At 36.1% G+C, this 27,790-nt stretch overlaps 1 protein-coding gene across 1 annotated transcript in view; it reads right to left on the bottom strand.

Moving 5' to 3' along the window:
- Window positions 1-5,529: 5,529 nt before the first annotated feature.
- NPFFR1 (neuropeptide FF receptor 1) overlaps window positions 5,530-27,790 on the bottom strand; it is a 266,198-nt gene continuing 243,937 nt past the window's right edge. Inside the window, exon 3 of the mRNA XM_044056894.1 lies at window positions 5,530-6,774. Coding sequence (XP_043912829.1) covers window positions 5,901-6,774 — 874 coding nt within the window. The 3' untranslated portion in view covers window positions 5,530-5,900. The remainder of the gene's footprint in view (window positions 6,775-27,790) is intronic.

Genomic DNA, 27,790 nt, shown 5'->3' with positions numbered 1-27,790 from the left:
GAAATTAGTCACACAGAGTCAGATGCTTACCCCCATGCCAGGACAGATGAGGCCCTAGTGCAGCTGGGTGGGGCTAAGTATCTTACCACCACTGATCTTACCAAGGGTTACTGGCAGGTGCCCTTGACTCACAGTGCTAGAGAGAGGTTAGCCTTTGTGACTCCTTTTGACTTGTATGAGTTCAGAAAGATGGCCTTTGGGATGAAAAATGCCCCAGCAACTTTCCAATGGCTGGTAGATCATATCCTAGCAGGAGCAGGACGGTTTGCCCTTGCTTACCTAGATGATATTGCTATCTACAGCCATTCCTTGCAAGAACACCTTGACCATGTCAGGGAGGTGCTAGGCAGACTACAGAGGGCAAGGTTGACCATTAAGTTGGGCAAATGTCAAGTGGGTATGGCAAAGGTCTCCTACCTGAGACATAGAGTGGGGAGTGGTAAGATCAGGCCAGAACTTGCCAAAGTAGAAGCCATTCAGGCATGGCCTGCACCTGTTACCAAAAAGCAGGTGAGGGCATTCTTAGGGTCAGCAGGGCACTACAAAAATTTCATCCCCAGTTATAGTACCATAGCTGCTCCCGTCACAGATCTGACAAGGAAAAGCAGGCCAGATAAGGTAGTGTGGACCACAGCATGTGATGAGGTGTTCCAGAAGCTTAAAGAAGCTTTGGGAGGACCCCCTGTGTTAGACGGTCTAGATTACAAATTGCAAATAATTTGTTGTGCAGGTGGATGCTTCGAACCATGGGGTGGGGGCTATACTTGGCCAGATTTCTTCAGAGGGAGAAGAGCACCCACTGGTTTATCTCAGTCATAGGCTCCAACCCAAGGAGGAATACTATGCAGCTGGAGAAGAGGAATGTCTAGTGTGGGCATTGCAGGAAACTTCAGCCTTATCTGTATGGAAGAAAATTCCCTGTAGTTACAGACCACAATCCCCTAACATGGTTACACAGAGCCAACCAGCAAAATGCCAAGTTGCTAAGATGGAGCCTAGGGTTGCAAGCATATGATATGTCAGTGCAGCACCTCAGTGTGATTAGCAACACCAACACAGTTGGGCTCTCAAGACTGGGAATGGGGTAAGGTATGCTCAGATAGACCTAACTCTCTGAAGCAATTTTTCTCAAAGGTCACTTGAAAAACTAGCTTGAGTTCTCCAGGGGGGAGATATGTGAAGATAGGTGAAGGCTGCCAGCCTAGCCAGATAGAATTTTGTAGATAATTCTGTCATTTGTAAATATTAATATAAGCCCACAGGCTTGTTCTATTAAATGGAAAAAATTGGTGTTAGATATGGAACTGAAAATATGTAGCAACAGTACTCTCTGCTGTAGGAAAGCTGATAAGTCAAGCATTGTGTAATTGTTTGATGCCAAAACTTGGAGCCGAGATGTCTAAACGAAGGAATTCTTCCTATTGATTTGAAGCTAGAGTTAATGGCTAGAATTTACATGTATAATTTATTTTATTGCTCTGGCTTCCTGACCAGCTGCAAGATCAAAAGGGCTATTAACTTCTGAGTTTGTTAGCCTGGGAAAACCAGAAAATTGTTAAGAATGTTGTAATGTGAAGCAGCACTGTGTTATCAATTTAAAGAGAGAAAATCAGAGAGCATTTTAGCATTTATCTTGAGAACATTCAACCCACCAGCACTGCTTTGCTCTATATGTAAGTTTATTTTATAGCTGTGTTTTCTCTTAGATATAGCTAGGAAATAGGAAGATTAGATTAGTTATTTTTCTGTATTGATGTCAGAACTTTTCTACTGTGTTATTTTAAGTATTTCCCTGTGATCTTTGAACTCTTGACTAGCACTGTCTAGTAAGAAGTATTGTCTGTGGCCTAATGGCTAAGGTGTTTGCCTTACAAATACAAGGTGTAGGGTTTGAGTCTCACAATGGATAATTGGCTAAGCTTAAAATGGCTCACAAGGGCAGTTAGCTTAGTAAGAATCTATTCCTATTCCTCTATAGTCTTGAGTTTTTATTAGTTATTATCACATATTTTTAAACCTTTCAACTGTGGCTGTTTTCTGTAGAGATAATCTAAGCTCTAGAGTACATTGCATATATACATACACACACACACACACACATATATATATATATATATATATATATATATATATATATATATATATATATATATATATAGTGATACTGTACAAAGCCACTCCAAATAAGCCTTGACTGTTCAGTTGCACTTACCATTTGCAGAATAATATTGCACAGTAATAATTGGACACCGTTTGTTAAGGGCCTTCTTAGTAGCTGATATTAGTGGGTGGTGGCAGTTAGTACTACCGTATAGTCTCGGCAGAAAGGGGGCACAGCTGAAGAATCTGTGCCATCCTTCCCCAGGAGTGTCTGTGTGGTTGTATATAACTCTTATCTCAAAGTGTGTGTGTCAGCTACTTGGGCAGGGACACGAAGCACTGGTTGGACAGAGATGGTGTTGAAGGATTCAGCTTGCCCACTAGGCTAAGATCTGGACCCTATAGCTGTGCCAGTGGGGAGTCTTGTTGGGGATTTGGAGAGAAAGGGAGAAACCAGCCCCAGACTGACTGTGATCTCTGTGTGCTCTTAAGGGAAATTGTACTGTACAGTGTGTGCATTTGTTATACTTCCCAATGTGGATGACCCTCACTGGTATTAGTGGTGAGGATTGACGCTCCTTGATTACACAGAAACCACTGGATAATGGACTGCCTGTGGATGTAATTTATTTAGATATGGCTAAGGCATTTGATGCCATCTCTAATGGTAAAGTAATATTTCAAATGTTGCAACTGAAGGTGAATCACTATGTGATAAGGTGGGTAGAGAACTGGTTGTGTTTGAGAACTAGTAGGGTATATTTTAGGTGTACTTTATTCCCCAATTTTTTTCTGGGGTTCCACAGGGTTCTGTCCTGGCACAATTATTATTTAGACTCTTTATGATATCTTTCGAATATAAAAAGGAATTTGGGTTTAGATAGGGTCAGTTATAATGAAAATCAGAGTACAGTTCAAGGATATTTAGATGAAATGTATAAATGGGCATCTGTCGACAACATGGAGGTCAATATAAAGAAGACTTGTGTTCTTCATTTTGGTAGAAATAGTAGGTGTTATTCTTATACATCGAATAATAATACATTGGACGTAGCGAGTAATATTAAGGATTTGGGTATAAAAGTTGATGGTGACTTTAATTTTCATTTGCATCTAATGGATATTAGAAATGCTATTTAGAAGTTAGGAATATATTGAGAACCTTTGTATGTAGAGATGGGGAAGTTTTGTTGCCATTATGTAAAGCTTTTATAAGACCTGTGATAGAATATGCAGGAAATGTTTGTATGTTTAACTCATTACAGATAGCAAGAGTGGAAATGATACAGAGATTTTTTTGCCCGACAAATAAAAGGTTTGAGGGGGAAAGACTTACAAAGACAGACTTAGGGAGACTTCCTTTTTCTGTATAAGATATCAGCTGTTTAGCAGAAATTTAATTTTTATGTACAGTTGTTTTAAGTCTGAAAGCTTATGGGTTCGTGTGGGTATAACCAGAAATTGCCATCAGAGAGGAACTAGGAATAGGGATCATATGATGGAAATTGCAATTGATAAATATAAAACAGGGCTCTTGGGCAATTTTTTTTTTCATTTTATAGCTGGTTGCTGGTGGAACTCTTTGCCTCTTAGAATTAGAAAAACAGCCACAACTCCATTCATTCATTCATTCATTCATTCATTCATTCATTAATCCATTCATTTAAACAAGCATTATATAAGTATTTGGGTGAAAGAGTTTGATACCATGTAGATAGGAGGCAGGTTCCTTGAAGGTCTGTCAGGCCCAGAGTATGAAGCTAAGAATATTGCATATTGAACATTGGATGCTTAATAAAACTGTGTTAGATATGCACTCGCCAAACCTCTTCTTAAATTGTTTAACATACGCTCATCAGCAAGTTATGTTTCCCAAATCCTGGCACAATACTTTGTTGATGCTGCCCAAAAGACTAGTCCTACCATGGATTCTGGAAATTACAGACTGATCAGCCGTACAAGTCTGATTTGTAAAGCTATGGATCCCAGCATAACCTGTCTCAATTATGATATCAAGAATTTCATTAGATTTGACCCTGTAAAAATGTTGCTTTTTCAAGGGAAGATCATGCCTTCTAAGTCTTAACTTCTTTGAGAGTCACAAAGCTGTTGGCAATGGCCATGCTGTTCATTCAATTTATCTTGATCTGGCCACACCATTCAATACCATATCTCATGCCAGAATTGGATATCCTCCTTACTGAATGACTAAACCTGCATAATTCTAGTGGTAGATGCCTCTTCAGGTAGTGATAAGGTAACCACAGGTCTGTACTGGATCCTGTCCTTACTGGCATTTTGATCTCAAAACTGATAACCAGGATGTCTGGTTAATCAAATATGAATATGACTGCAAATTGGCTGTAATTGTCAAAACCCCCTCAGATATCTGCACCATTCTGAAAGAGCTTACCCATGTTAATGCATGCTATACATATAATTGCATTAAACAATGTTAAAAGTATAGAATTGTTTTGTTTGGAAAGCAGCCATTACCCACAATTTACAGTGTATGTAAGTCTCGTACTAAACAAAAGCTAGTTTGGGACCTTGGGACTTGGGTCAGCTGTTCACTTTCTTTTGACTATCATGTGGCAACTGTAGTCAAGAAATCCTTCTACTTATCACAGCTAATAACCAAAGATGTTTCATTTGCATCCCAAGATGCTATCTTTCTCCATATTTAACACTGATAAGCCCCATTATAAAGTACAATGTTCCCTTTCAGATGTACCTCACTTGGAATATTAACACATCTGAAAATCTCCAGAGGTTCCTAATGAAAAAGATCTCAAGCCTTACAGACCTTAGTTTACAGAAGAGGGTGGAAGCCCTGTCCCTATAGTCTATGGCTTATAGACTCCTGAGGGATGACCAATACCTGTCTTAACAAGTCATTAGAAATCAGGTGGTCATCAACCTGTGACATCTCAGTAACTCAAACAGGTAGCACTAAAAGCAGAGACCTGGAAACTTCATCAGCAAATAAATAGGACGCAGTGGAGAGATAGTCCTCACCATCTGCCTCCCCATTAACTGGAAGTAACTTCCTTTGCAGGTTAAACCTAGATTACTAGATGGGTACTCTCAAATTTACACAGGGACAAACTGGCCTCCCCCTACTTGAAAAATTCAGTGAAGGCTGAGGGTGGGTATTGGCAAGGTGTGCATGGTCATTAGTCTAAAATAGCCTTGAAACCCCTAAAAAAAAAAAAGAGCTGTCAGCTAAATGACCAATAATTTGACCTCAATGTTTTGTTATTCAACCTTGTGTGATTTTACCAACTGGCATGGCCTTCCTTATCAAGTTTATTACTGTAAAATATAACATATACCTCTAAATCATTAACACAGTCACAGTTATAGAAAATAGTCACAGTGGGTAGGCAATTTGCCAGTCTGTGTTCATCTATACAGAAGGGAAAGTAATGAACTGTGCGAAAAAATTTAGTTTTAATACCTGCAAACACCCCTGTAAGCTATGTTATGCTTCAAAAAATCACATGCTTTTCTGTATGGTTGACAGAGCATACTGGCATGTAATAGCCAGTTCCAAAATTTAAGACATTGCTGTCCTCAGAAAATATTGCACATTATTAAAAAACGAAAATTTGCCAAAGCATTTTTTTGTGTGCCAGGTATGCAAATAGGTATACCATTTTCAGGTTATACTGGTAACTGTTTTTTTTTTTTTTTTGAAAAGATAACATTTGGTACAGAACAGTAAACACAATGAACACAAACATTCCTTTTGAAGTATCAGTCTGACTGCAGTTGTGAAATCCATTTTCTGTTTATCCTTATTCGATATTCCAAGCAGGCATGGTAATACCATCATGAGAAGAAGTCTTATCAAGATCCTCTACAGTAAGACCATGATGTGCGACTCTACCACTCCGCAAGGTGAACAAACCAGATTGTTTTTCACAGCTCTGCCCAGACTCGCTGCCATCCACCTCTACAAAAATTCTGTTGCGATTCCCAAACATCAGTCTGCTGTTACGCTGTTCTGAATAGGTCTCTCTGTGCTCCATCTCCATAGAGCACAGCTGTACCTTAAAAGCTTCTTGGAATCCTCTACGGAAATTCTCATTGAAATACCCATAAACTATGGGATTTATGCTGCTGTTAAAGAAAGCTAACCAGTGGGCAAAGGGAAATATGTAGATGGTTATAAGATTTAGCTGAGCTTCTGTAAGATTTCCATAATCAGTCAGTAGCATTAAAGTCCACAGTGGTAACCAGGATAGAGTAAAAAACAGTGCGACTATGATCAACATATTGATAACTTTAATCTTCTTTTTTGAGACCCTTCTGTAGTCATTCTCCTCTGCTTGGGAGTCCCGTACTGGTGCTGAAGATTTGAAGAGCTTGAAAGCAATTCGTGCATACATTATAACAATAAGTGTGAGAGGAGCCAGGTAGATATGTGAGAATAGCACAGTCGTATAAATCTTGCGCATTTCTTGGTCAGGCCATGCCTCCCAGCATGTGTAAAGTGGGAAAGAGTTATTGTAATCATCCACCATGAAGTGATAGTTATCACGGCTAACAGTCAAAGTGACAGCAGATGGACACATAATGATGAGCGCCAAGACCCAGATAACTGCAATGGTGATAATCGCTTTCCTCAGCGTCAGCTTCTGCCTGAATGGATAGACAATGCATCGAAACCTGTAAACATTTAAAAATGACTGTTAGCTGGGAGATGAAATAATAAGAGAAAATACATGGAGTATAATGCTGTGCTCATAGGGATCAAAATAATAGCATGCACAGTCATTTATTTGTACAGGTATTTTCTATACAATGGCTTAGTCTTGAGTTCTCCTGAAATAAGGGTTAGGAGCATGGCTTAATGGCTAAGGTGTTTGCCTTACAAACAGAAGTTGCAGGGTTTGAGTCTCACAAGAGATAATTGGCTAGGCTTAAAATGGCTCACAAGGCCAGTTAGCTTAGTACTAAACTATGAACTATAATTACTACATTCTACTGAAATGATTACTGCATTTATGTGAAAAGCAATATAATCCATCAAAGTGTGAACTATTAAGTTTTAAATCTGCACCCAAGTTCTATAATATCCACCTTAATTTCTGATGTTGGAAGAAAATCTGTAACCAAGCTATAACATGTATTTATATTTCCTGTTTAGCTGTGGATCTCATCAATGTATTCAGTTGCCATCAGTATTTGCATGTTGAGCAGCATTTCTGTCATGTGTGTTTTAGTCTTGTATGACTTATACATCGAATGTTTATCACATCTTAAAACCTAAATTGTTTCAAAAGTCAACAACTAAATTCAGTATCTGTAACAAAAGTTGACGTGTGTGTCCTTCGGCCGATTAGTAGTAAGCAATGATCTTTATATGAAACTTTCCTGAGTGCAAAATAAAAAAGCTAAACCGGCTATATTTTAAACATAATGTTTAGTAAACTGAAATTATCCTCACTGATAAAATAAAAAAGCCTAACAGGCAATATATTACTTTAAAGCAGTCCTAGCCAGCCTGCAGCCCCAGCATCTGTGGTGTGGCCCTTTTAGCTTTCCGTATCAGCACAGTTTTTGTTTAGGTCTACATAATACATGCCCACTTCATGCAAACATATGCTTCTTTTTATTTACTTGTAGCCAAAATCCAATGAGTGACAACAGCAGCCTCTTCCTCCCAGCCTTTTCTCAGGCTGCAAAGAGGTTGTCTTTCGACATTAAAGATACATGTACTCTTTAAATGTGAGACATTAACTGGGGAAAATATTATAACTGAGTATCTTACAAAGTTTCTGTTGATGGATAACTTGAAGGATTGACTCAGATAACCACTCTGTTATTCAAAGAATTCATTACTTAGCTGTAACCTTATCTTCTTAATTACTTATCCACCTGTTATTTCTTTGTAGTTGTCAGACAGCCACTTCTGGACCTTTATTCCTGTAACCAACTTCATATGTTACATATAATTTATTTTCTAATATGGCTATGCAGATGGAAAGGTGCACTGTGCAGCTGCAAAGTTCTGCGTTTTATTGCTAAAATGATGCTGAGACAACTACTAAGAAGGGTTTTCTAAGCAAGCAATAATGCCCAACAGAGAGTGCGTTATTGTGGAAATAACCACCCCACCCATGGGTGCTCTGAGGCCTGGCACCACAGATGGAGGGCCTCTACATCTCCGAAGGGTGTTATTTCTACATTAACACAGGCCCTGGAGGGCATTATTGCACTTAGAGAATGAGCTGTTTGTAAAATAGTTTTTACTTATTTATTTTCTATTACTTTAAATATTTTTGATGTCAAACAGTTCCTCTGTCTAATGTTTCAAAGTTGCTGTAGTTTATGTAAATGGTGATGAGGGAAGCATTTTACATCCAAAATATATAATTTTTAAACAAATGTCAAGATAGTTCTAGGATCATAGGAAGTTACTAGGCTTTTGGGCGTGAGGCCCATATAAGCCTAGCCAAGAGTTTAACCCATGTTTAGACAAGTCAGCACCCAAAGCCCCTGTCCAGCAGGGATACAGGTGGAATCCCTGGGGTGCAGTTTCTGTTTTCAGTCCAGTTATCCAAGTTATGCTTAAAAAGTGATAATGAGGCACTCTACTTGATGTGAAGAAGGAGTCTATTCCATAGATGGGGGAGTCTCTGGGACACAAATCTGTCCTGCCAACAAGGGTTACTGTTGTATTATCATAAACACAATCCATCGAATTGTGTTTCCAATACTACACTTTAGCGAAAGTGCATATTATCAAAAGTGCATATTGTTGACTATGCACTTTCGCTAAAGAAATCAACATAAAAAAAAAAAGAAAATAACATTAAACAGTGTTATGCAGGGGGCAAGCCCCCCTGCACCCCCCTCCCCCCTACTTTATTATTCTCACTCCGAGATCACACTACAGTGGGGAAAAGGGAATATTCCCTTATCCCCACTGTACCACTATGTCAGCAATAACTTCATTAATTGTAAATCAACACTATATATTGATTTACAAGTAACGGTGCATGCAAACTGCATGCTTTCTTTAATTTCCCACACCGCATTTAGCGATAAAATGCACTTTCGCTAAACTGTGTCCGCCAAAACACAGTTTAGATATTCTGACAGTGACCCATCCTAGTGATGTTACAGACCAGGTTGAGGTCGCTTGTGCCAGGTTACTGGAGTGGAGCTTGACTTGCGGATATGCAGCAGTCCCATAAATGCAGGGGTCCCATCCAGTCCCTTTCTCCTAAAATTTTTCATATAGGTTCATAGGTTAGTACTAAGCTAACTGCCCTTGCGAGCCATTTTGAGCCTTAGGCCACCCTCCAAACCCCAATATATATATATATATATATATATATACACACACACACACACACACACACACACACACACACACACACACACTTGCACTTCAGAAAGTGCATGTTAACAGAAATCTTATTATTCAAGCAGCTTTGTGCTTTTTATAAGTATTTAAAATATGCTCCTATTTTGACCATTTGTTAACCTTCATTTTTAAGCTTTATCCAAATATTTGCACTAAAAGGTCAAGAGGTAAGCAAACCTCTTTACTGCTGCTGCTGCTACCACTACTCAATGCCTTCCACTCTTCGCTCTTTCTCTCTCTCTGTCTTACTCTCTCTCCCTCGCACCTTGATTGCATGCACACAAGCAGGCATACCTTCATATGCAGACAGAAATATAAACACACTCACATGCACACTTTTCTGTTATATTTACATTTTACACTCGCCAAACAAAATGGCTGCTTAGCGAGTGTAAAATAATGGCTTGATCAAGTTCACTCTCACTCACATACACACATGCTTTCACACACAGTTTTTTTTTTTTATTTCCTTTTTTTTTTATTTTACACTCGCTAAACAGCAGAAGCACTGCTTAGCGAGTGTAAAATAATGGTGGCTATTGAGTTATTTTCAGTCTGAGCTCCACAGCAGCTTGATATACTGTCATGAAGCAGCAGACTCATTTTTCAGCAGGCATTACCTGTAGATTAACACCCTGCTGGAAAATGTTAATTCTCCAGTCAGGGTGCACTCTACAGGTCGCCTGTTCTCTAAAGTGGTATATCTGCCACCAATGATTTATCTGGCTGTCATCTGTTTGGGTAGCTCAGCTTAGATGTCTTTAGGCTCTTGGTGAGTCAAAGGTGTGCTTTTTATCATTTCAAAGGAATTTGAAAAGCATGAGCCTTCCATTAAGACTGATATTATATGCTGAATCACAGCCCCCCAACACACACATGCAAATATTAATGTGATTGCATATAACTCAGTTGTATGTTTTAAAATCTCTGAAAATGTCAGTGTTTTTGTCCCATCATATCTGGGACACGTATACCATTGTGTCCGAATAAAGCAGCGTTTTTTGTGTTTACCAGTGTGGTGCATTTTTTTATTTTTTGTTTGTTTATTTTGGTACTTTTGCTTTGCCCCGTGTGTGGTGAAGTATTGGATATCTGGGACATGAGCTTGTTTTGCAGTAGAAAGGTATCTTCCGACTGAATAGCTGTTTGGGGTAACATTTGCAGCTTGGAGGTATATGGAAAAGGTAGCATCATTTATGTTATAGCTATCTCAAAAACAGTGGGTCAATTCTCGACTGGATATTGGTGTCCATTAAGTATGTGTCCAATGGCACCCTCTCTGATTCCCTCAGTGTTCTCTTTGTATGTAAACAGGCTCAGTACCCATCATGGCAAATAACACTTACCTAGAACTTTCTGTAACCTCACTAACTTCAACTCTGATAATCAAAGCTCTTTTAACTGATCCATCCTGAAATATGTTCCACTTGAAGCTGAACACAAATTTAACTCACTTTTCTTGAAAACCCTCAGTAGTCTGATACCAACTAGTACAAAAAGAATAAAAAATAACCACACTCCTTGGTTATCCACTCAAAGCAGGCACCTAATGTATGAAAGAGAGAGGGCTTAGAAGGAATAGTTAAATATCTCCCCAAAACCTACAACACTTTAAAGAGCTACATAACCCTACTGAAAGATTATTGCAGACAAGAAAATCCACTTCAGTACTAAACCTAAATCAGTCTTACAACCCTAAAAAAAAAAATCTGGTCTTCTGTAAATAACATACCCCACCCTGGAACATCCAGCATTCCCTCGGAAATAGCTGCTACATTTAACACACATTTTATAGAAAGCATTAAAGCACTTACTAAAGATTTTTCTCCCAGCAATCTTGACATGCCCTCTTCTCAGACAGCAAACACCTCCTATTTCACATTAAAATCCATCCCAACCTCCTACATCAAATCGCTACCTCTTAAACTGAAACTCTATTCTCCTTCAGTAGACATTTTCCCAGTAGAATACCTCCAGCTGGCTGACAGTTTCATAGCCTGTCATATGTCTCTTCTAATTAACAGATCTGTCAAGGAGTCTTATGTTCCTTCTCTATGGAAAAAAGGTTCTTCATAATCACCCTTCAAAAAAGAGGAACCTCATCTAATATAACCAATTTCTGACCTATCCCCATATTATCCCCTTTGTCAAAACTTCTGGAGAAGTGCATTCACAAACAACTTCTTCAACATATTCTTCAGGAAAAGCTTCTGACCCCCCCTACACAGCATGGTGTTAGACCCACCCATAGCACTACCATGGCTTTATTAACTTTCAAAGATACTATTGACAAAACCAGAGACAAAGGCAAACATGTTTCCCGTGTATTCCTTGATCTCTGTAAAGCTTTTGATCTACTCTGTCACCAAAAAATCATCCACCAACTGACTTCCCTCTGGCTATCACAATCTATACTACTACGGTTTAACACTACTTAGCCAACAGAATCTGTTAAATGGAGCTCCACTTTTTCTCCCTTCCTTCTTATCAATACTGGTGTGCCATAGGACTCTATTCTTGGCACTCTATTCTTTAATATATTCACTAACACTTTACATAAATCCTCTCAACAGGCTTCTCTCATGCAAAACGCTGATAATTATTCCCTAATATGCATTTCTGACAACCAAATGCATCTTCAGAAAATTACTCAAGCAGTCTTTAACTCTGCTGAAAGTTGGCTAAAGGATAATTATCTGCTACTAAATAACAAAAAAGATCAATTTTCTTTTTTCCAAAACCCCATTTCCATGAAAACAACAATTTAAATTTCTTCCTTAAATAATATGATTGAAGTTACCCCACATATAAAATGAGTTGGCATGACAACTGACAACCATCTTAAATTTGATTTACACGTCCACAACAGCATCAAAAAAACCCATCAAAAACTAGGCACCCTACATAGAGTAAAGAAATCCCTTACAGATCATGCAAAGGTAACTCTATCTACCACTTACCTCTTAACCTCTCTCTCCTATATGGAGCACCTGTTATGATGAACCTACAAGCCTAATTTAGTTTGAAACATGAACAGTGCTGTAATGAAGTTGTCAGATTTGCGTGCAACAAACCTAAATGGACCCACCACTATTCAGCACTAAAACACTTAACTGGTTTTGTCTTCCTGTTATACTAACTCATCTTATACTCAACTCACCTGAACCCAAAAAAATCATCCTCACCCCATCCAACTGCCCAGCAATTAGACCACTACTATAATACTATCTTCCAAATAATCCCCTTTGGTAAAATAATAAATAACTGCTTACCATCTACAGAGCACAAAGGGCTTCAGGGGTCACACTGTATTCCAATGGTGTAGCTAGATCTTGGAATACAATTCTTATATATCAATCAGATTTATCGCACACCTTCATCTTTTCAAACCATTACTAAAAAACTCCCTCTCTGCCTTCTGGCTTTGTCCCTGTTCCTTATCTGAGACATAGCTCTCTAACACCCTTCATCACCTTTCTTATGCCTCCCTTTAAAGCACTAAATCACTTAATTTGCCTATCCCCTTCTAATACCTCACATTATTGTACTTCTTAACCTACTATACCTACTTCTAATTAGCACAAACAAATTACTATTCTATCACTACTTCTCTATTAACACTCAGACTTGCTTATCTCCTATAATACCTCACTGTATAGTATTTTTAAAATTAACCCTACTTTTCTTATACACTATTTTTCTATATATATGTAAGATCTCAGTACACGATTGGTAAATGTAATATTTGTGAATATCAATACAGATTTTATTATACTAACTTTTATGCTATGTATTCACTGAAACTGCATTATAATTTTTCTTATTCTAAATAGCTTTTTCCCCTGTGTCTCTGCTGAAAAAATGCACCTGTGGCCAGTCAGACTTTTCTGGTAAACAAATGTCAATAAATAAATTTGTGGGGTGCTGCTAATATGTGGATATGGCATTATATTCAGACCAATTAGAGGAGAATATTTAATAGAGGCTTTTATGTTTCTCTTTTTGCATGGATGAGAAAGTCTATGACTTTTTGAACAAAGACGTATGTATGTAAAAATTAAAGATGACTGTGCTAGTACTTGCTTTTGAGGTTTGATCACAATTGCATTTTGGGAACATTTAGTGGTTGTTTTCTATGCCAAACACAATGTTAAAGAACTGAAACTAAAAATAAAAACTACAAAAAAAGAAAACCAGCAACACAAGCTATAAAACACTGGAGGCTAAAAAGGAAGTAACAAGCCCATAAAATAAAATACAGTGCACAAATTAGCCATTTTTATATATCATAATTAATCATGTGACTGACAAATAATTGAACAAAATTTTTAAAGTAATAGACATATAAAAAGCTAACAATATATGCACAATCTCCCTAAAAAATACTCTAGTACAAAAGCATACACTACTCACATGTTTAAAAGACATTTTATATTGATTGCTTCATTAAGACCTGGCTCCTTATTGGCTTGTAAAAAAAATTGCCAATTTAATTCTTTGACTTCCAAATAATTTTTAAGATCACCACTATGGGGCTAGGAATAACAAAATCTACTACCAAAAAATAAAAACTTCCTAAAGCAATACGATATAATCAATGTTTAGCTAAACATTCATAGCATCTTTATTTTAATAGCTATAGGATGCTCAGAAATATGTGTCTTCAATTTTCTAATGGTTTCCCCTACATAAAAGCTATGGCAGGAGTTCCAAGTAGCAAGATAAACTACAAATGCTGAATAACAAGTGAATCTACCCTCAGCCCATAGTTGCAAATCATTATGCCATAGGGCAACATTTGCACCTTCATTAATATTCCTTAATAAACCTACACTGACAATAAATAAATTTGTGGGGTGCTGTTAATAAGTCTATGACTTTTTGAACAAAGATGTATGTCTGCAAAAATTAAAGATGACTGTGCTAGTACTTGCTTTTGAGGTTTGATCATGATTGCATTTTGGGAACATTTAGTGGTTGTTTTGTAAAAAGGGGTTGGGAGGGTGGCCTAATAGTTAAGGTGTTTGCCTTACAAACACATGGTGCAGGGTTTGAGTCTCACAAGAGATAATTGGCTAGGCTTAAAATAGCTCACAAGGGCAGTTAGCCTAGTACTGTTCTATGAACCTATGAACCTATGATTACAATGAAACATACCCCTTTTATTAGCAGGATCAGCAACAGGTATATGTTCAAACAACTTCTTAAGATCATAGTTCTTGTAATAAAAGTTAGGCACAGAACCAGGAACTTCATCAAGATCCTTGTTGCAAGGATTACAAATACATAGTGATCTCAACATCTAAAAAACTAACCATAGTCCCTAAACACTCTTTAGTGAAGTTTAAAAATGATGTACTGACATTAAGGTCATGAATGAAAATATCAACTTCCTCAAAATCACCCTCCCAAACAAATAAATAAATCCTCTTATGTACTTCCTGTAAAATGCTACTTTGTGAAGTAGTACATATGAACAAATGAATTCATATTCCCACCAACTCATCACTAAATTAGCATAAGAAGGTGCCCTCCTTGCAACCATTGCTGCTTCTTTTTTCTGCTTAAAATAATCCCAATTAAATCCAAAGAAATTATTGTCCAAAACAAGATCGACAAGTGTAAACAAAGTGCTAACAAAAGTACCATCAAAATTCACAAATTAGCTAAATAATTCTTAAAATAATTCCAAACTTACATCCTGCAGTTTACAAGAATACAGTGAAGTCACATCTAAAGTGAACACAAACTTCTTATGTCCTGAGAAAGTGTATTGCTGCAGCAAATACAATAATCCCCAAGAATCTCTCAGATAAAACCTTGATTTTTGAACCAAATGTTTAATAACTGAATCTAAAAAAGTAGAAATAAATTCTGTTTTGGTTCCACTTGCTGAAATAATGGGTTTAAAAGAGGGACCCCCCCCTTCTTCTATAACCTTATGTTTTTTTGGAATGTCAAAAAGCCTCCCCAACTTTGGAAATTCAACTTGCAAGAAATCAAAAAGCTTAGCATTAATTTACCCATTGTATAAAAAATCCAACAAAATATTGTCAAGCTAGCATAAATAATTAATTTCATTAACTCAAATAGGCTCATAAAGGTCACTATCTGCTAATCCAGCAAAATACTATCAACATAATCAGCAAAATAAGTACCACTCCACTGCCTTTGTCAGATTTCGTCATTTGGAGCCCTTGAGTATTTTTAAGTTCCGATAAAGCTTGCCTCTCAGAACAAGTGATATTGAAAATTTTTTTATGCAATTGAACACTCAAAAGATCCCTGATTTGATTTTCAAATAACAGATAAAAATTTGCCATGGCACATATGTATTAGTAATCAATATAACATAACTAAGATCACTAAAACTTGTATGATTAATTATTACATTGACTCATTTGGGAAAATTATTAATGCAAATATAGATTTAAAAATCTGGCTTGATCTTTCAACACCATTTATAGTCACAAAGAACTTTCCATAAAAAATATATAGAGAAATTATTAATTCCTGGGAACAGAAATGATTTGTTTGTTGGGTCCAATGTATCAAAGAACTAAAAGTTTTAGATATACAAGTAATAACATACGAACTTCCACAACAGGACTGACTAACTTTACAGAGTATTCTGTCATATTCATAAGATTTAAGTAGAATAATTAACAATTCTTCATTTAAATAAATACCTAAATTTATGAAATACATATATGAAATCATATATAATGACTTTGACATGGGAAACAGTATTTCAAAATTTTACAAAATATTGATAAACTATAAAACAACACCCAAAACCTCATATTGGAAATATATAACAAAAGGACACAAGATATTAAAACAAATATCTTATTATCGATAAAATATACATTCTTTACACAATACTGGAAAGTTTTTAATTGGAAATGCTTGCACAGAGCATTCTTAACCCCAGAAAGACTCAGTAAAATTAGTTCTTCCATAAAAGGAATATGTTGGAGATGTGAGCAAGTACACAATGCAGATTGGAACCACATTTTCTTTGTGTTAAAATTAAGCCATTTTGGAATAGTACTAATATCTTTCTACAAACTTTATTTAATGCTGTTGTGTCTTTCGACTTATCCCAGTTAGGGGTCGCCACAGCGGAACTCTGGTCCACTAATGTTTGGTAGTGGATTTTTACGTGCCGAGTTACCAGCCCTGACGCACAACCTTCAACGAAGGCACGCCCATTCATGCATGCCTCCACACAGAAGACGCTCTAGCTGAGAATCGAACGGGACAACATCTTGCTGTGAGGCGACAATGCTACCGTAGCACCACTACCGCACAAGCTTTATTTAATGAATCATTTTATTTAACTTAAGCTCTTGTATTATTAAATGTGAACGAAGGTCCTCATTTGAATAGGTCAAACATGTATCTAGTATGGACTATACTTGCAATCTCAGGGAAGGGTATAACAAGAAGATGGAATACAAACAATACCAACTTTGGAAGACTTCTACAGCCTACTGAAGACCACAACATTATTGGAAATTAAAATGAAAGAACTTAGAATTTATCCAAAATCATTTATCAACAACCCTTGGAGAAAAGTCTTATCGTTGATTGACACTATACAATAATTGATCAGACACTCTGATAATGGATTGGGCATGTTTATAAAGTAACTGTATACATTAAGATCTGTTAGTGTCAGGCTAATCTAAATAATGTACATAGTTATTTAAAATGTTATGTATAAACAGTATGGAATTTATTCAAATATATTTGAAAATTAAAAAAAAAAATTTGGGAAAAAAAAGATCCCTGCTTTCTTTCTCATGAATGTCTTAAAAACTTGTAGAGTATGATGAAGTGATGGATTGAACATCCCTTCTCTCTAGTTTAACATCATGTAAAATACAATGCAAATTAAGGATTTATACATATAATTTAAGCTCTTTAACAGTATTATTCATTTATTTGACATTTGTTAATCAAATTAGATGTTGTTTTCTATGCATATAATGAAGAGTCAAGACATTTCCATAGTGTGCTGAAGCCTTGTCTTGTTGTTGTGTGATTATGATGGGGTTAGATGACAGGCAATTTGTTATATTTTGTGGCTTTTAGGCCAGCATTAGTGGGTACACTGGTATTTAAGTACTGACCACTACATACATTTTACCTCTTCTGAGGTATCCTAGTGATTTTAGAATCCCATTAAGATTCCTCAGTGTTTTAAATTATCTCCCTATTAGCCAACTCTTTATTATTTTGGGTGACTGTAACTACACTTCAATAAATTGGGACACTTTTACCTCTAATGTAGGATATGCCCAAGAAGTCCTAGACTTGATAAACAAAAGCTATCTTTAGTATTTGGTGAATAAACCCAGTACAGGACACACTGTTCTTGACAACTACGGCTCTTGCACTATTTCTCTGGTATCTCATTCCTAAGACATGTGTGACCACAAACATGGGACCTGCTTCTTTAAATGCCCCTCCCCCCAAAAAAATATACAGCAAATCCCACTGAAAGTAAGGACTACAGACTAGCAAACCACTCCTCTATGATGAAATATAAAAATTTGCTTATTACGACACAATCCCTGACCTTGATATAACAGCAAACTTCAGTAAGCAATTATACATCAATTTAAGGAAATGGCACAGAACTAGCAATCCCTAAGTATTGCGGGACATTGAAAAACAAACTACCCTGATGGTCTACCACTATAAATAAACTGTACAACAAAGAAGAGAAATAAACTTCATGAATTTTACATTAGAGCCAAAACCCCTCTTCTAAAGGATAATATTAAACGCATTAGAACATAAACTGAAAAACACTGCCAAAAACATTAAAGGAGCAGAACTTGGGCTGACATATGAAGCCAAACATTATAAATCCTTGTTTAGATATGTTACAAAACTCAGAAACAATACCCTACATTCCTCAGAACTTATGAACTTGTTCATAATGATGTCAACTATTCAGACCCAGTATACATTGCCAGTATCCTTGCAAACAAATGTAACTCCAACTACACCCCTAAACTTTCATCAAAAGTCCTGCAACATCTGAATCCTGAACTCTTCCAATTATCTCTAAACATCACTTACTGAAAGAACTACCAAAAATACTTCTTCCATGGGATCTGACAATATACCTGCTTGCTTAAATAATAATGTTAAATATACCATTGCACACTTGCTCCTTAAACTATTTAACCTAAATTTAGCTACAGTTTTTTTTTTCCCTGATGAGTGGTGCACTGCAATGGTGATGTCCCACCACAAAGGTGGCCTTACAACCAACCTAGGTAAACTACAGACCACTCAACCTTGCAAGTCTCATCCACAAATCCATGGACCATATTACAGCTGATAAACTATGATATCAAGAATATTATTAGTCATTAAAGAATGGGCTTACTGTACATCAATACCCTGATTGGAGAATGAACATTCTCCAATAGCGTATTAATGTACAAGTAATGGGCTTACTGTACATCAGTACCCTGATTGGAGAATGAACGTTCTCCAGCAGAGTATTAATGTACAAGTAATGGGATTACTGTACATCAGTACCCTGATTGGAGAATGAACATTCTCCATCTGGGTATTACTGTACAAGTAATGGGATTACTGTACATCAGTACCCTGATTGGAGAATGAACATTCTCCAGCAGAGTATTAATGTACAAGTAATGGGATTACTGTACATCAGTACCCTGATTGGAGAATGAACATTTTCCAGCAGTGTATTAATGTACAAGTAATGGGATTACTGTACATCAATACCCTGATTGGAGAATGAGGGTTCTCCAGCAGGGTATTACTGTACAAGTAATGGGATTACTGTACATCAGTACCCTGATTGGAGAATGAACGTTCTCCAGCAGTGTATTAATGTACAAGTAATGGGATTACTGTACATCAGTACCGTGATTGGAGAATGAACATTCTCCAGCAGGGTATTAATGTACAAGTAATGGGATTAATGTACATCAGTACCCTGATTGGAGAATGAGCATTCTCCAGCAGCATATTAATGTACAAGTAATGGGATCACTGTACATCAGTACCCTGATTGGAGAATGAACATTCTCCAGCTGGGTATTAATGTACACGTAATGGGATTACTCTACATCAGTACCTTGACTGGAGAATGAACGTTCCCCAGCAGGGTATTAATGTACAAGTAATGGGCTTACTGTAGATCAGTACCCTGACTGGAGAATGAACGTTCTCCAGCAGCGTATTAATGTACAAGTAATGGGATTACTGTACATCAGTACCCTGATTGGAGAACCAGCATTCTCTAGCATGGTATTAATGTACATGTAATGCCCATTGAAAAACGAGCCTGCCACTTCACAGCAGTTTATCAAGCTGCTGTGGAGCTCGGACAAAGAAAAGGGAACATCCGCCATTATTTTATGCTCAATAAGCAGTGCTTTTGCTGTTTAGTGAGTGTAAAATAAACAAATAAAAAAAGTGTGCATGTGTTTGTTTATGAAACTGTATGTGTGTGTGAGATTGGTTGAGCTACTATTTTACACTTGCTAAGCAGAGCTTCTGCTGTTTAGCAAGTGTAAAATAAAAAGTGTGTGTGTGTGTGTGTGTGTGTGTGTGTGTGTGTGTGTGTGTGCGTGTGTGTGCGTGTGTGTGTGTGTGTGTGTGTGTGTGTGTGTGTGTGTGTGTGTGTGTGTGTGTGTGTGTGTGAGTGTATGCTTATATGAAAGTAAGAGAGCGAGAGAGATAATGGTGCGTATGTGTTTATGTTGCTATCTACTTGTGTGAGTGAATGCGTGCATGAAAGCAGGAGTGACTATGTGTGTGAGACATTGAGAGAGTGAGAGCAATCTTCTGTGAGAGTGCATGTATGAAAGCAGAGAAGAGAGTGTGTGTGTACGTGTGTGTGTGCGTGTGTGTGTGTGTGTGTGTGTGTGTGTGTGTGTGTGTGTGTGTGTGTGTGTGTGTGAGAGAGACTGTGTGAGTGAATGAATGTATGAAAGCTGTGTATGAGGGACAGAGAATGGGCTGTCTGTAAAATTGTTGTATTTCACTTTTTTTCTTTTTTTAAGTACTATATTATTTTTTAAATATTTTTGATGTAAAATGCTTCCTCCAATACCATTAACTTATACTACAGAAAGTTTGAAACATTAAGTGAAGGGACTATTTTACATCAAAAATATAAAAAAATATATAGTACTAATAAGTAAAAAACAGCAATTTTACAGTGAGCCTCTTCTCCAAGTGCAATAATACCCCCCAGGGTGTGTGTTAATGTGTAATTAATGCCCTTCCAAAGGCTGCAGAGGCCCTCCTCCTGCAGCGTCAGGCCTCATAACACCCCAGGGCGGGCATTAATTACTCATTAACACACACCCTGTTGGACATTATTGCTTACTTACCTCGTGCAGTGTAGCATTATGAAGGGTGGATCCTGGTTAGTGAATCTGGGAAACTTCTTCATAAGGGTTACAGAGGCTGTAAATGATGGCCGTGCAGAACACAGAGAACATCTTGACCTGGCTGAGGCCTTTGTCACCATTCACCAAGTGGCATTATACTGAAGGTAAATGCTCTAAAAATCAACCCATATCTGGTAAGATGGAAAGCAAACAGGATGAAGGACAGAACCCACACTGTGTGAGCTGCAGGTGCTTTGTCAGAAAATGAGTCACCAGTGGTGCCCCTCAGGGTTCAGTGCTGGGAACACTCTTTTTTGTAATTTACTTTTCAGATCTCCAAACAGCGAGTGACACAAGCTGATTAAGAAACTCTGCAGACAACTGCAGTCTGAAGTTGTTTTGTTAAGTCACCCTCTGACACTCAAATGATTCAGAATGAACTCTCACTAATAAATTCTTGTGTTCTAAAAATGAACTCTTATTACTTGATAAAAAGTGTAGCGTCATCACTTTTGCTACAAACCTCACTTCATTTTACTATATAGACAACACACCACTACAAAGCAAAAAAGTGGTCAGGGATCTAGGGACTTGGGTTGATAACTCCCTCTCTTTTGACTATCATGTGACAATAGTTGTCAGGGATTAACTGGTGTGGACCTCCCAGAGAGAGGCGGTATAGCAGGAGACAGGATACTAGCAAGATGTAAAGAGTAAGAATATAAAGTGAACTTCGAATATCTACGAATCTATTAAGATTCTGCTTCTGTCTCTCTTAATTTGCCCATCACTACCTAACTATTACTTTCCATATAGATACCATTACATTTCTTTCATTTTGTACAGACATTGCCACAGCTTTACATTATTTTGAAAGTCTGGACAATCATAATCAATGATGCTAGTAAAAACTACATTCATGCTATTATTTATTACTGCTAAATTATGTATCCCTGACAGAAAGATCACAATTTAGTTTTGTGAAACTGCCCTATAAGACCTCTTAATTCCTTTACTGCTGACTTTTGTTCAAGAAGGATGAACCTACATCACTGACTCTTCTGTGATATTTGTGTTGGCTGTTTACAAGAGCTGACAGTCTGGAGCAGAAGTTCAAGTTTATGAGCTGTTAATGATGCTCACTTTGCCTACTGTGCCCAAACTCTGCTCCTGCTTCACAGCAGTAAATAAGCATTTGTGTCTAGTGAGTCATTAAAAAATAAATAGCTAGCTGTTTTGCATAATCTCATGAAATTTTCACGGAATTAAACTGAAACACATCAATAAAATTTGCTTAAACTTTTCTTCTAGCTTGTAAGGCCAAAGAACAGCTATGAATGGAATACTAAAAAAATAGTTTCCCTAACAGAAGTGAAAGACCCAATTTTGCAAATTCCAACAGTTGGAGAAAAAAATGAACCATGATTTAAATAAAATGAATTCCAAAAGTCACTGTTAGCTTTAAGACAGATTTTGCAGGGAGTAGGTTTCAAACCTTGCACCTCCAGTATAGCCAGCTACAATCAATACCCTACTATCTTTATATATTAACTTTCAGATAACTGCATCTTGGAGTAAGATAAAACTCTGAGCTACCACAGCCTGTGAAAAGTATGTATTCTCACTATTTGCACTTTCAGAGCTGCAGTTCTAAGGATTAGAGTTATCATTCTAAGAATTTCAATGGGCACCTGAAAACATATAATTTTAAAATTATTGTATTATAATACAACATTAAAAAGACCAAATACCTCTCTTTTATAAGGAAATACAGTATTTTATGCCTTATGTGAAAAGAGTACCATATAGTCATGCATCTGATAGCATGTGTATGTGTTAAGTTAAAAAAATGAATGCAAAGCTTTTGTTTAATGTCATTGTTCTGGAACGGGTTTATTCTTTTCAAGTTCTAATACATATTTTGCCTTTAATATGTACCTTTCTACAAATGCCAATATCTTCTAAAGGTTTCCTGATGTCAGACCCAGCCTTGATGGAGTTTCTGCATATCCATAAGTCGGGTGCAACTCGCACAACCCACACGCAAGGCCTTAACCAGGTATGTGACATTAATAGAACTTGATGGTGGGATAGATATGTGTCCTAAAGACTCCCCCATATGTGTAATAGATTCCCTCTTCATGTTAAGTAGAGTACCTCCCTAGCCATCTTTAAGAGGAAGCTGGATGACTGGATGAGAACCAGAAAATACATCCCTGGGATCTGGGATCTCTGCTGGACAGGGGAAACCGGTTCTGACTTTGAGGGAACATAGGCCAAATTCTTGGCTAGGCTTATAAGGATCTCCAGTTCAATAGCCTAGTATCATCCTATGAGTCTGTTATAAAATTTAGGATGAGATGTTTAGATGTTCATCCACATTTCATATGACAAGAGCTGATAACATTGAAGATAGAATTGAAAGCATATCAAATTTCTATATGTATGTCAGCATTTGCCAAAACTATATATTTTGCAGCAGCATTTATATTATCAGATTATATCAGTTTTTTGAGGAGTGGGTATTGCTTTTTGTTCTGATATGCCAACATGCAACAAAGATATGATCTTAATATTTACAGAAGTTGTCAGAAAGGACATGTATGATACTTATATCTACTCTACTGATGTGCAACCTAATCCACTAAGCTCTAATGCTAAGTAACACAGTACTAAATGGTAATGCCAGCATGGTGCCCTCATGCTTTATTTTAAATTTTAAAAATCATAAGAAACAGTCATTCAGCCTGAAAACACTTCAAGGAAAAGTATTTCTTTAGTGCAATGAATGTACCTATGACATCATTTTATAAACTTTTAAAGAAAAATGACACCAGAATTACCCGAAAGTCAACACAGAATTGAAATACAGAGTGTCTCACTAGAATAACCTTTGCCTTTTCTCCCTATCACATAATACTCTTGTGCCATAAGTACTCTCACCAGTTGTGCTGACACAGCTGACGTTGGCACTGTCATTCAGTCCTGCTCATTCAGCACCCATCACACGGTGAGTGCAGACATGCTGTAAGAGCCGTGGCATATGCAGTCACATGGTGAGTGCAGACATGCTGTAAGAGCCGTGGCATATGCAGTTACATGATGTGTACAGACATGCTGTCAGAGCTGTAGCATATGTATTCTGTACATCCTTTATTAAGTAAGTCATAAACTTTCTAATATTAGTAGCATACTCTGTCTACAGAAATTATTAATCATTATTTTTTATTTTATTTATTTTACATTTGTTGACCGGACTAGTCTAACTGGATATATGTCCATTTTCAGTTGAGGCCCAGGGAGATAAGCTGCGAGAAAACAAAAACAAAATCATATACACAAAAATTAATGTAAACAACGCACATTGCAGGTACAGTACATAGATAATCAAAATAGTCAGACATTCATAACATAGTGCAAAAAAAATGCAGGTGCATTACAAAATGCAGGTTCAATTCATAATATAGAACAAAGAAGGCAGCTGATTATATAAAATATATTAGTAAAAAAAGTAGTCACAATAATGAGTTTCCAGAAGATGTAAGTAATAGTATCTAGAAGGACAAGGTTTGTTGTTATTAAGGAAATAGAACTTGATTAATGAGAAGAGGAGGGTAGGCCAAACCAAGTTAGAAGAGCTAGTTGCTTAGTCAGGTTTAGTACAGGGGCACAACCAGTGTGTTCTGAGGAAGAGTTTTAGTTTCCTTTTGAAAAGTGATACAAAGGGAAGTGAGGAAAGTTTACTGGGAAGAAGGTTCCAGGATTTTCCAACAGTATTAGAGAAGAGAGAGTCCCCAGCCCTGTTATTTGATTTAGAAATATCTACAAGAAGTCTATGTGATGATCGTAGGGTCTTCAGATTGGTATGGGGATGATGAGGGTTGATAGTACAGGAGTATTGGTAGGTTGGTAAAGGGTCTTATGGGCAATGGTCAGTTGGTGGAATCTAAGCTGATTTTGTAGTTCAAGCAATCCTAGCAGCTTTAGATTATAACAGTGGTGGGTTCTGAAAGGGTTTCCTGTAGCAAATCTGGCTATGTTATTGTAGGAGTTTTCCATTTTATTAAGGTTGTTTTTATTTTTTTTTAAAACAGGTTTATTGTTTTAACATATAAGACAAATATCATAACAATTTTATACAAGTAATTAAAAATAGGTATTATTATAACATTCAACAAGACAACTAAAGTATTTACAAAGACATCCACTACAATCAGATCAATTAATTAAACTAAAATACCATGCTATTGAAATTAAATTTTTTTTAACAAATTTTGTAAATTATCCCATACAATATAATAAGATGTTTTTCTATTTGTTCTTGTCCTAATTGTGTTTATTTCCATATGGCACACTATATTCATAACATTTTTAAATTCATTGAACGAAGGAGGTGTATCTGAAATCCAATTTCTAGTTATTATTTTCCTAGCCACTGCTAGAATAGACCATAACAAGGGAAGCTTGACCTTTTAACACTTTGAGGTACAGGTGTGTTAAATAATATAAGAGATTTAGAAATAATGAAATTATCTGTAAAAGAGCCTGCAAAAATTCATTAATTGACTTCCAGTATTCTTTCAATTTTATACAGTCATAAAACATATGAGCCCAGTCAGCATTAATTTCTACATTACATCTCTTACATAAATTATCTTTATTATTTATTTTATTCATCATCAAAGGTGTATAAAAAGATCTATGTAAAAATTTCCATGTATAAAGTCTCCAGACAATGGAAGATGTAGTTCTATAAGCAGATTCCAATATATATTGTTTATCTTGTTGATTTGGTGGGTCCCCATTAATAGAAGTGAAATAATTCCAGTATGAATCTACACTGTAAAAAGTTTCTTGTCTGATAATTTTATGTATGTATGAAAGTTTACCTTTATCAGAAACTTTATGTTGTAAATTTAATATCAAGTAACCAATCAGTGTTGGAATAGATTTTTTAACTGTTATAGACATTAGATCTATTTTATTAATGAGATGTTGTCTAAAGGTCTGAACCTCTAACCAGCAAGTTTCTCTTAGATCAAATTCTTGTTTTAAAAAATCTAGATTTTTAACTTTATTATCAGATATCAACTGATACCAGTACTTTAGATCATTATCTATAGCTAAATGAGTTCCTTCAGAAGTAGATGACAAAAGCATACCCTGAGTATACATTATAGGGAATACAATAAAATTCCATTCCATATACTTAGGGTGCATGAATATAAAGTTACGATAACTAATAATAATATTTAATGGGTAACAAACCATATGTTTAGGTGTAATAGGTGAAGTACAAAATTCCTTTAGTAACCATAACATTGAGTTATTTACAATCATATTTTTATGTGTTAAGGAGATTTTCATGAAGTGCATACTAATTAGCTCCCAATAATCTTTCCATTTTGCGACATATGACTGATCTATTAATAAAGTAATAACTTTTACAATAGAAGAGATAGTATATAAATTAAAGTCTGGAAAAGAAATACCCCCTTGAGACCAGCTATTAGTATGTTTCTTTAATGCAATCCTAGGTCTATTAGGTGCCCATAGGAAATTTAACATTAGTGTATTCAGTTTCTTGATAATTATTTTTGTAGGTGGAAGTATTATTGATTGTATTAAGTATAAAATCTTGGGGAATATTATCATTTTAATAATTGTAAGTCTCTCCTCCATAGTAAAAACATATTATTCCAGGTATTAAAAGATTTTGTATATTAAGAAAACAGGTATTATAATTATTATATATAATAGATTTAATATCTTTAGATAGTATTATACCTAAATAAGTTATCTGACCTGAATTGGGTACATATTTAGTAAAATCACTGATGAGAATATTTTTTCGTGTATATATAGGTAGTATTTTAGTTTTTTCTTCATTGAATATTAAACCAGAAATACTTTTAAAATTCATCATGTTATCAAATAGAGACTGCATAGAAGAATTAGATCCTGCTGATGTAATTAGAACATCATCTGCAAAAAGTTGAATTTTGGATGTTGTATTTTTATCTATTTCAAAACCCTCTATGTCAGTACTGTTTCTGATCAAATTAGCCCAGGGCTCCATTACTAAAGTGAATAATAGTGGAGAAAGTGGACATCCTTGTTTTGTACCTTTAAGAATGGGTATTTTTTGTGACACATATGTTCCTACCTTAATATAAGCCAACGTTCCTTTGTATAAATGCTCAATTAGATTTACAAATGCATCTGAGAAGTTTGTGCATTTCATTAAGGTAAACAGATAGTCCCAACTTACTGAATCAAATGCTGCACTTATATCAAGACTAATAAGTGTTAAATCTTTCTTTTTCCTATTTGCAAAATCTATTAATGTTAAAGTTCTTCTTATATTATCAAAAGTATTTCTATTTACAATGAAGCCTGTCTGATCTATATCTATAATGCCAGGAATGATTGTCTTCAATCTATCAGCAAAGATACTCATAAACATTTTATAATCAACATTAAGTAATGAGATGGGCCGATATGAAGAACATCTAGTTGGATCTTTATTAGGTTTTAAAATTGGCGAAATAAATGTATATTGCCAAGATGGGGGGTTTATTAACTCAGTTTGGGCCAAAATAAAAACCTTATGTATTAATGAATATGTACTTTTAGAAAGGATTTTATATATCTCTGGTATAATACCATCATTACCCGGTGCTTTGTTTGATTTAAGCTTATTTATTTGTGTGATAACCTCTGTATATGAAATACTTTTGTCCAATAGTTTACTCTGTTGTTTATTAAGCTTTTTATTCATGTTTGTGGTTATAAACTCCTTTATTTTATCTTTAGGTTCCATGTTAATGTTATTATGGTTAATTTTGTGAAAGTGATTTCTAAATTCATCTAGTATTTCTGGTATACTAGAAACATTTTTCTTTATCCTTAG

The sequence above is a fragment of the Protopterus annectens genome, chromosome 14.part0 (assembly GCF_019279795.1).
Source record: "Protopterus annectens isolate FY-2018-M chromosome 14.part0, PAN1.0, whole genome shotgun sequence".
In the NCBI taxonomy this organism is placed as follows: domain Eukaryota; kingdom Metazoa; phylum Chordata; order Ceratodontiformes; family Protopteridae; genus Protopterus; species Protopterus annectens.
This window is presented reverse-complemented; position numbering and strand designations above follow the sequence as displayed.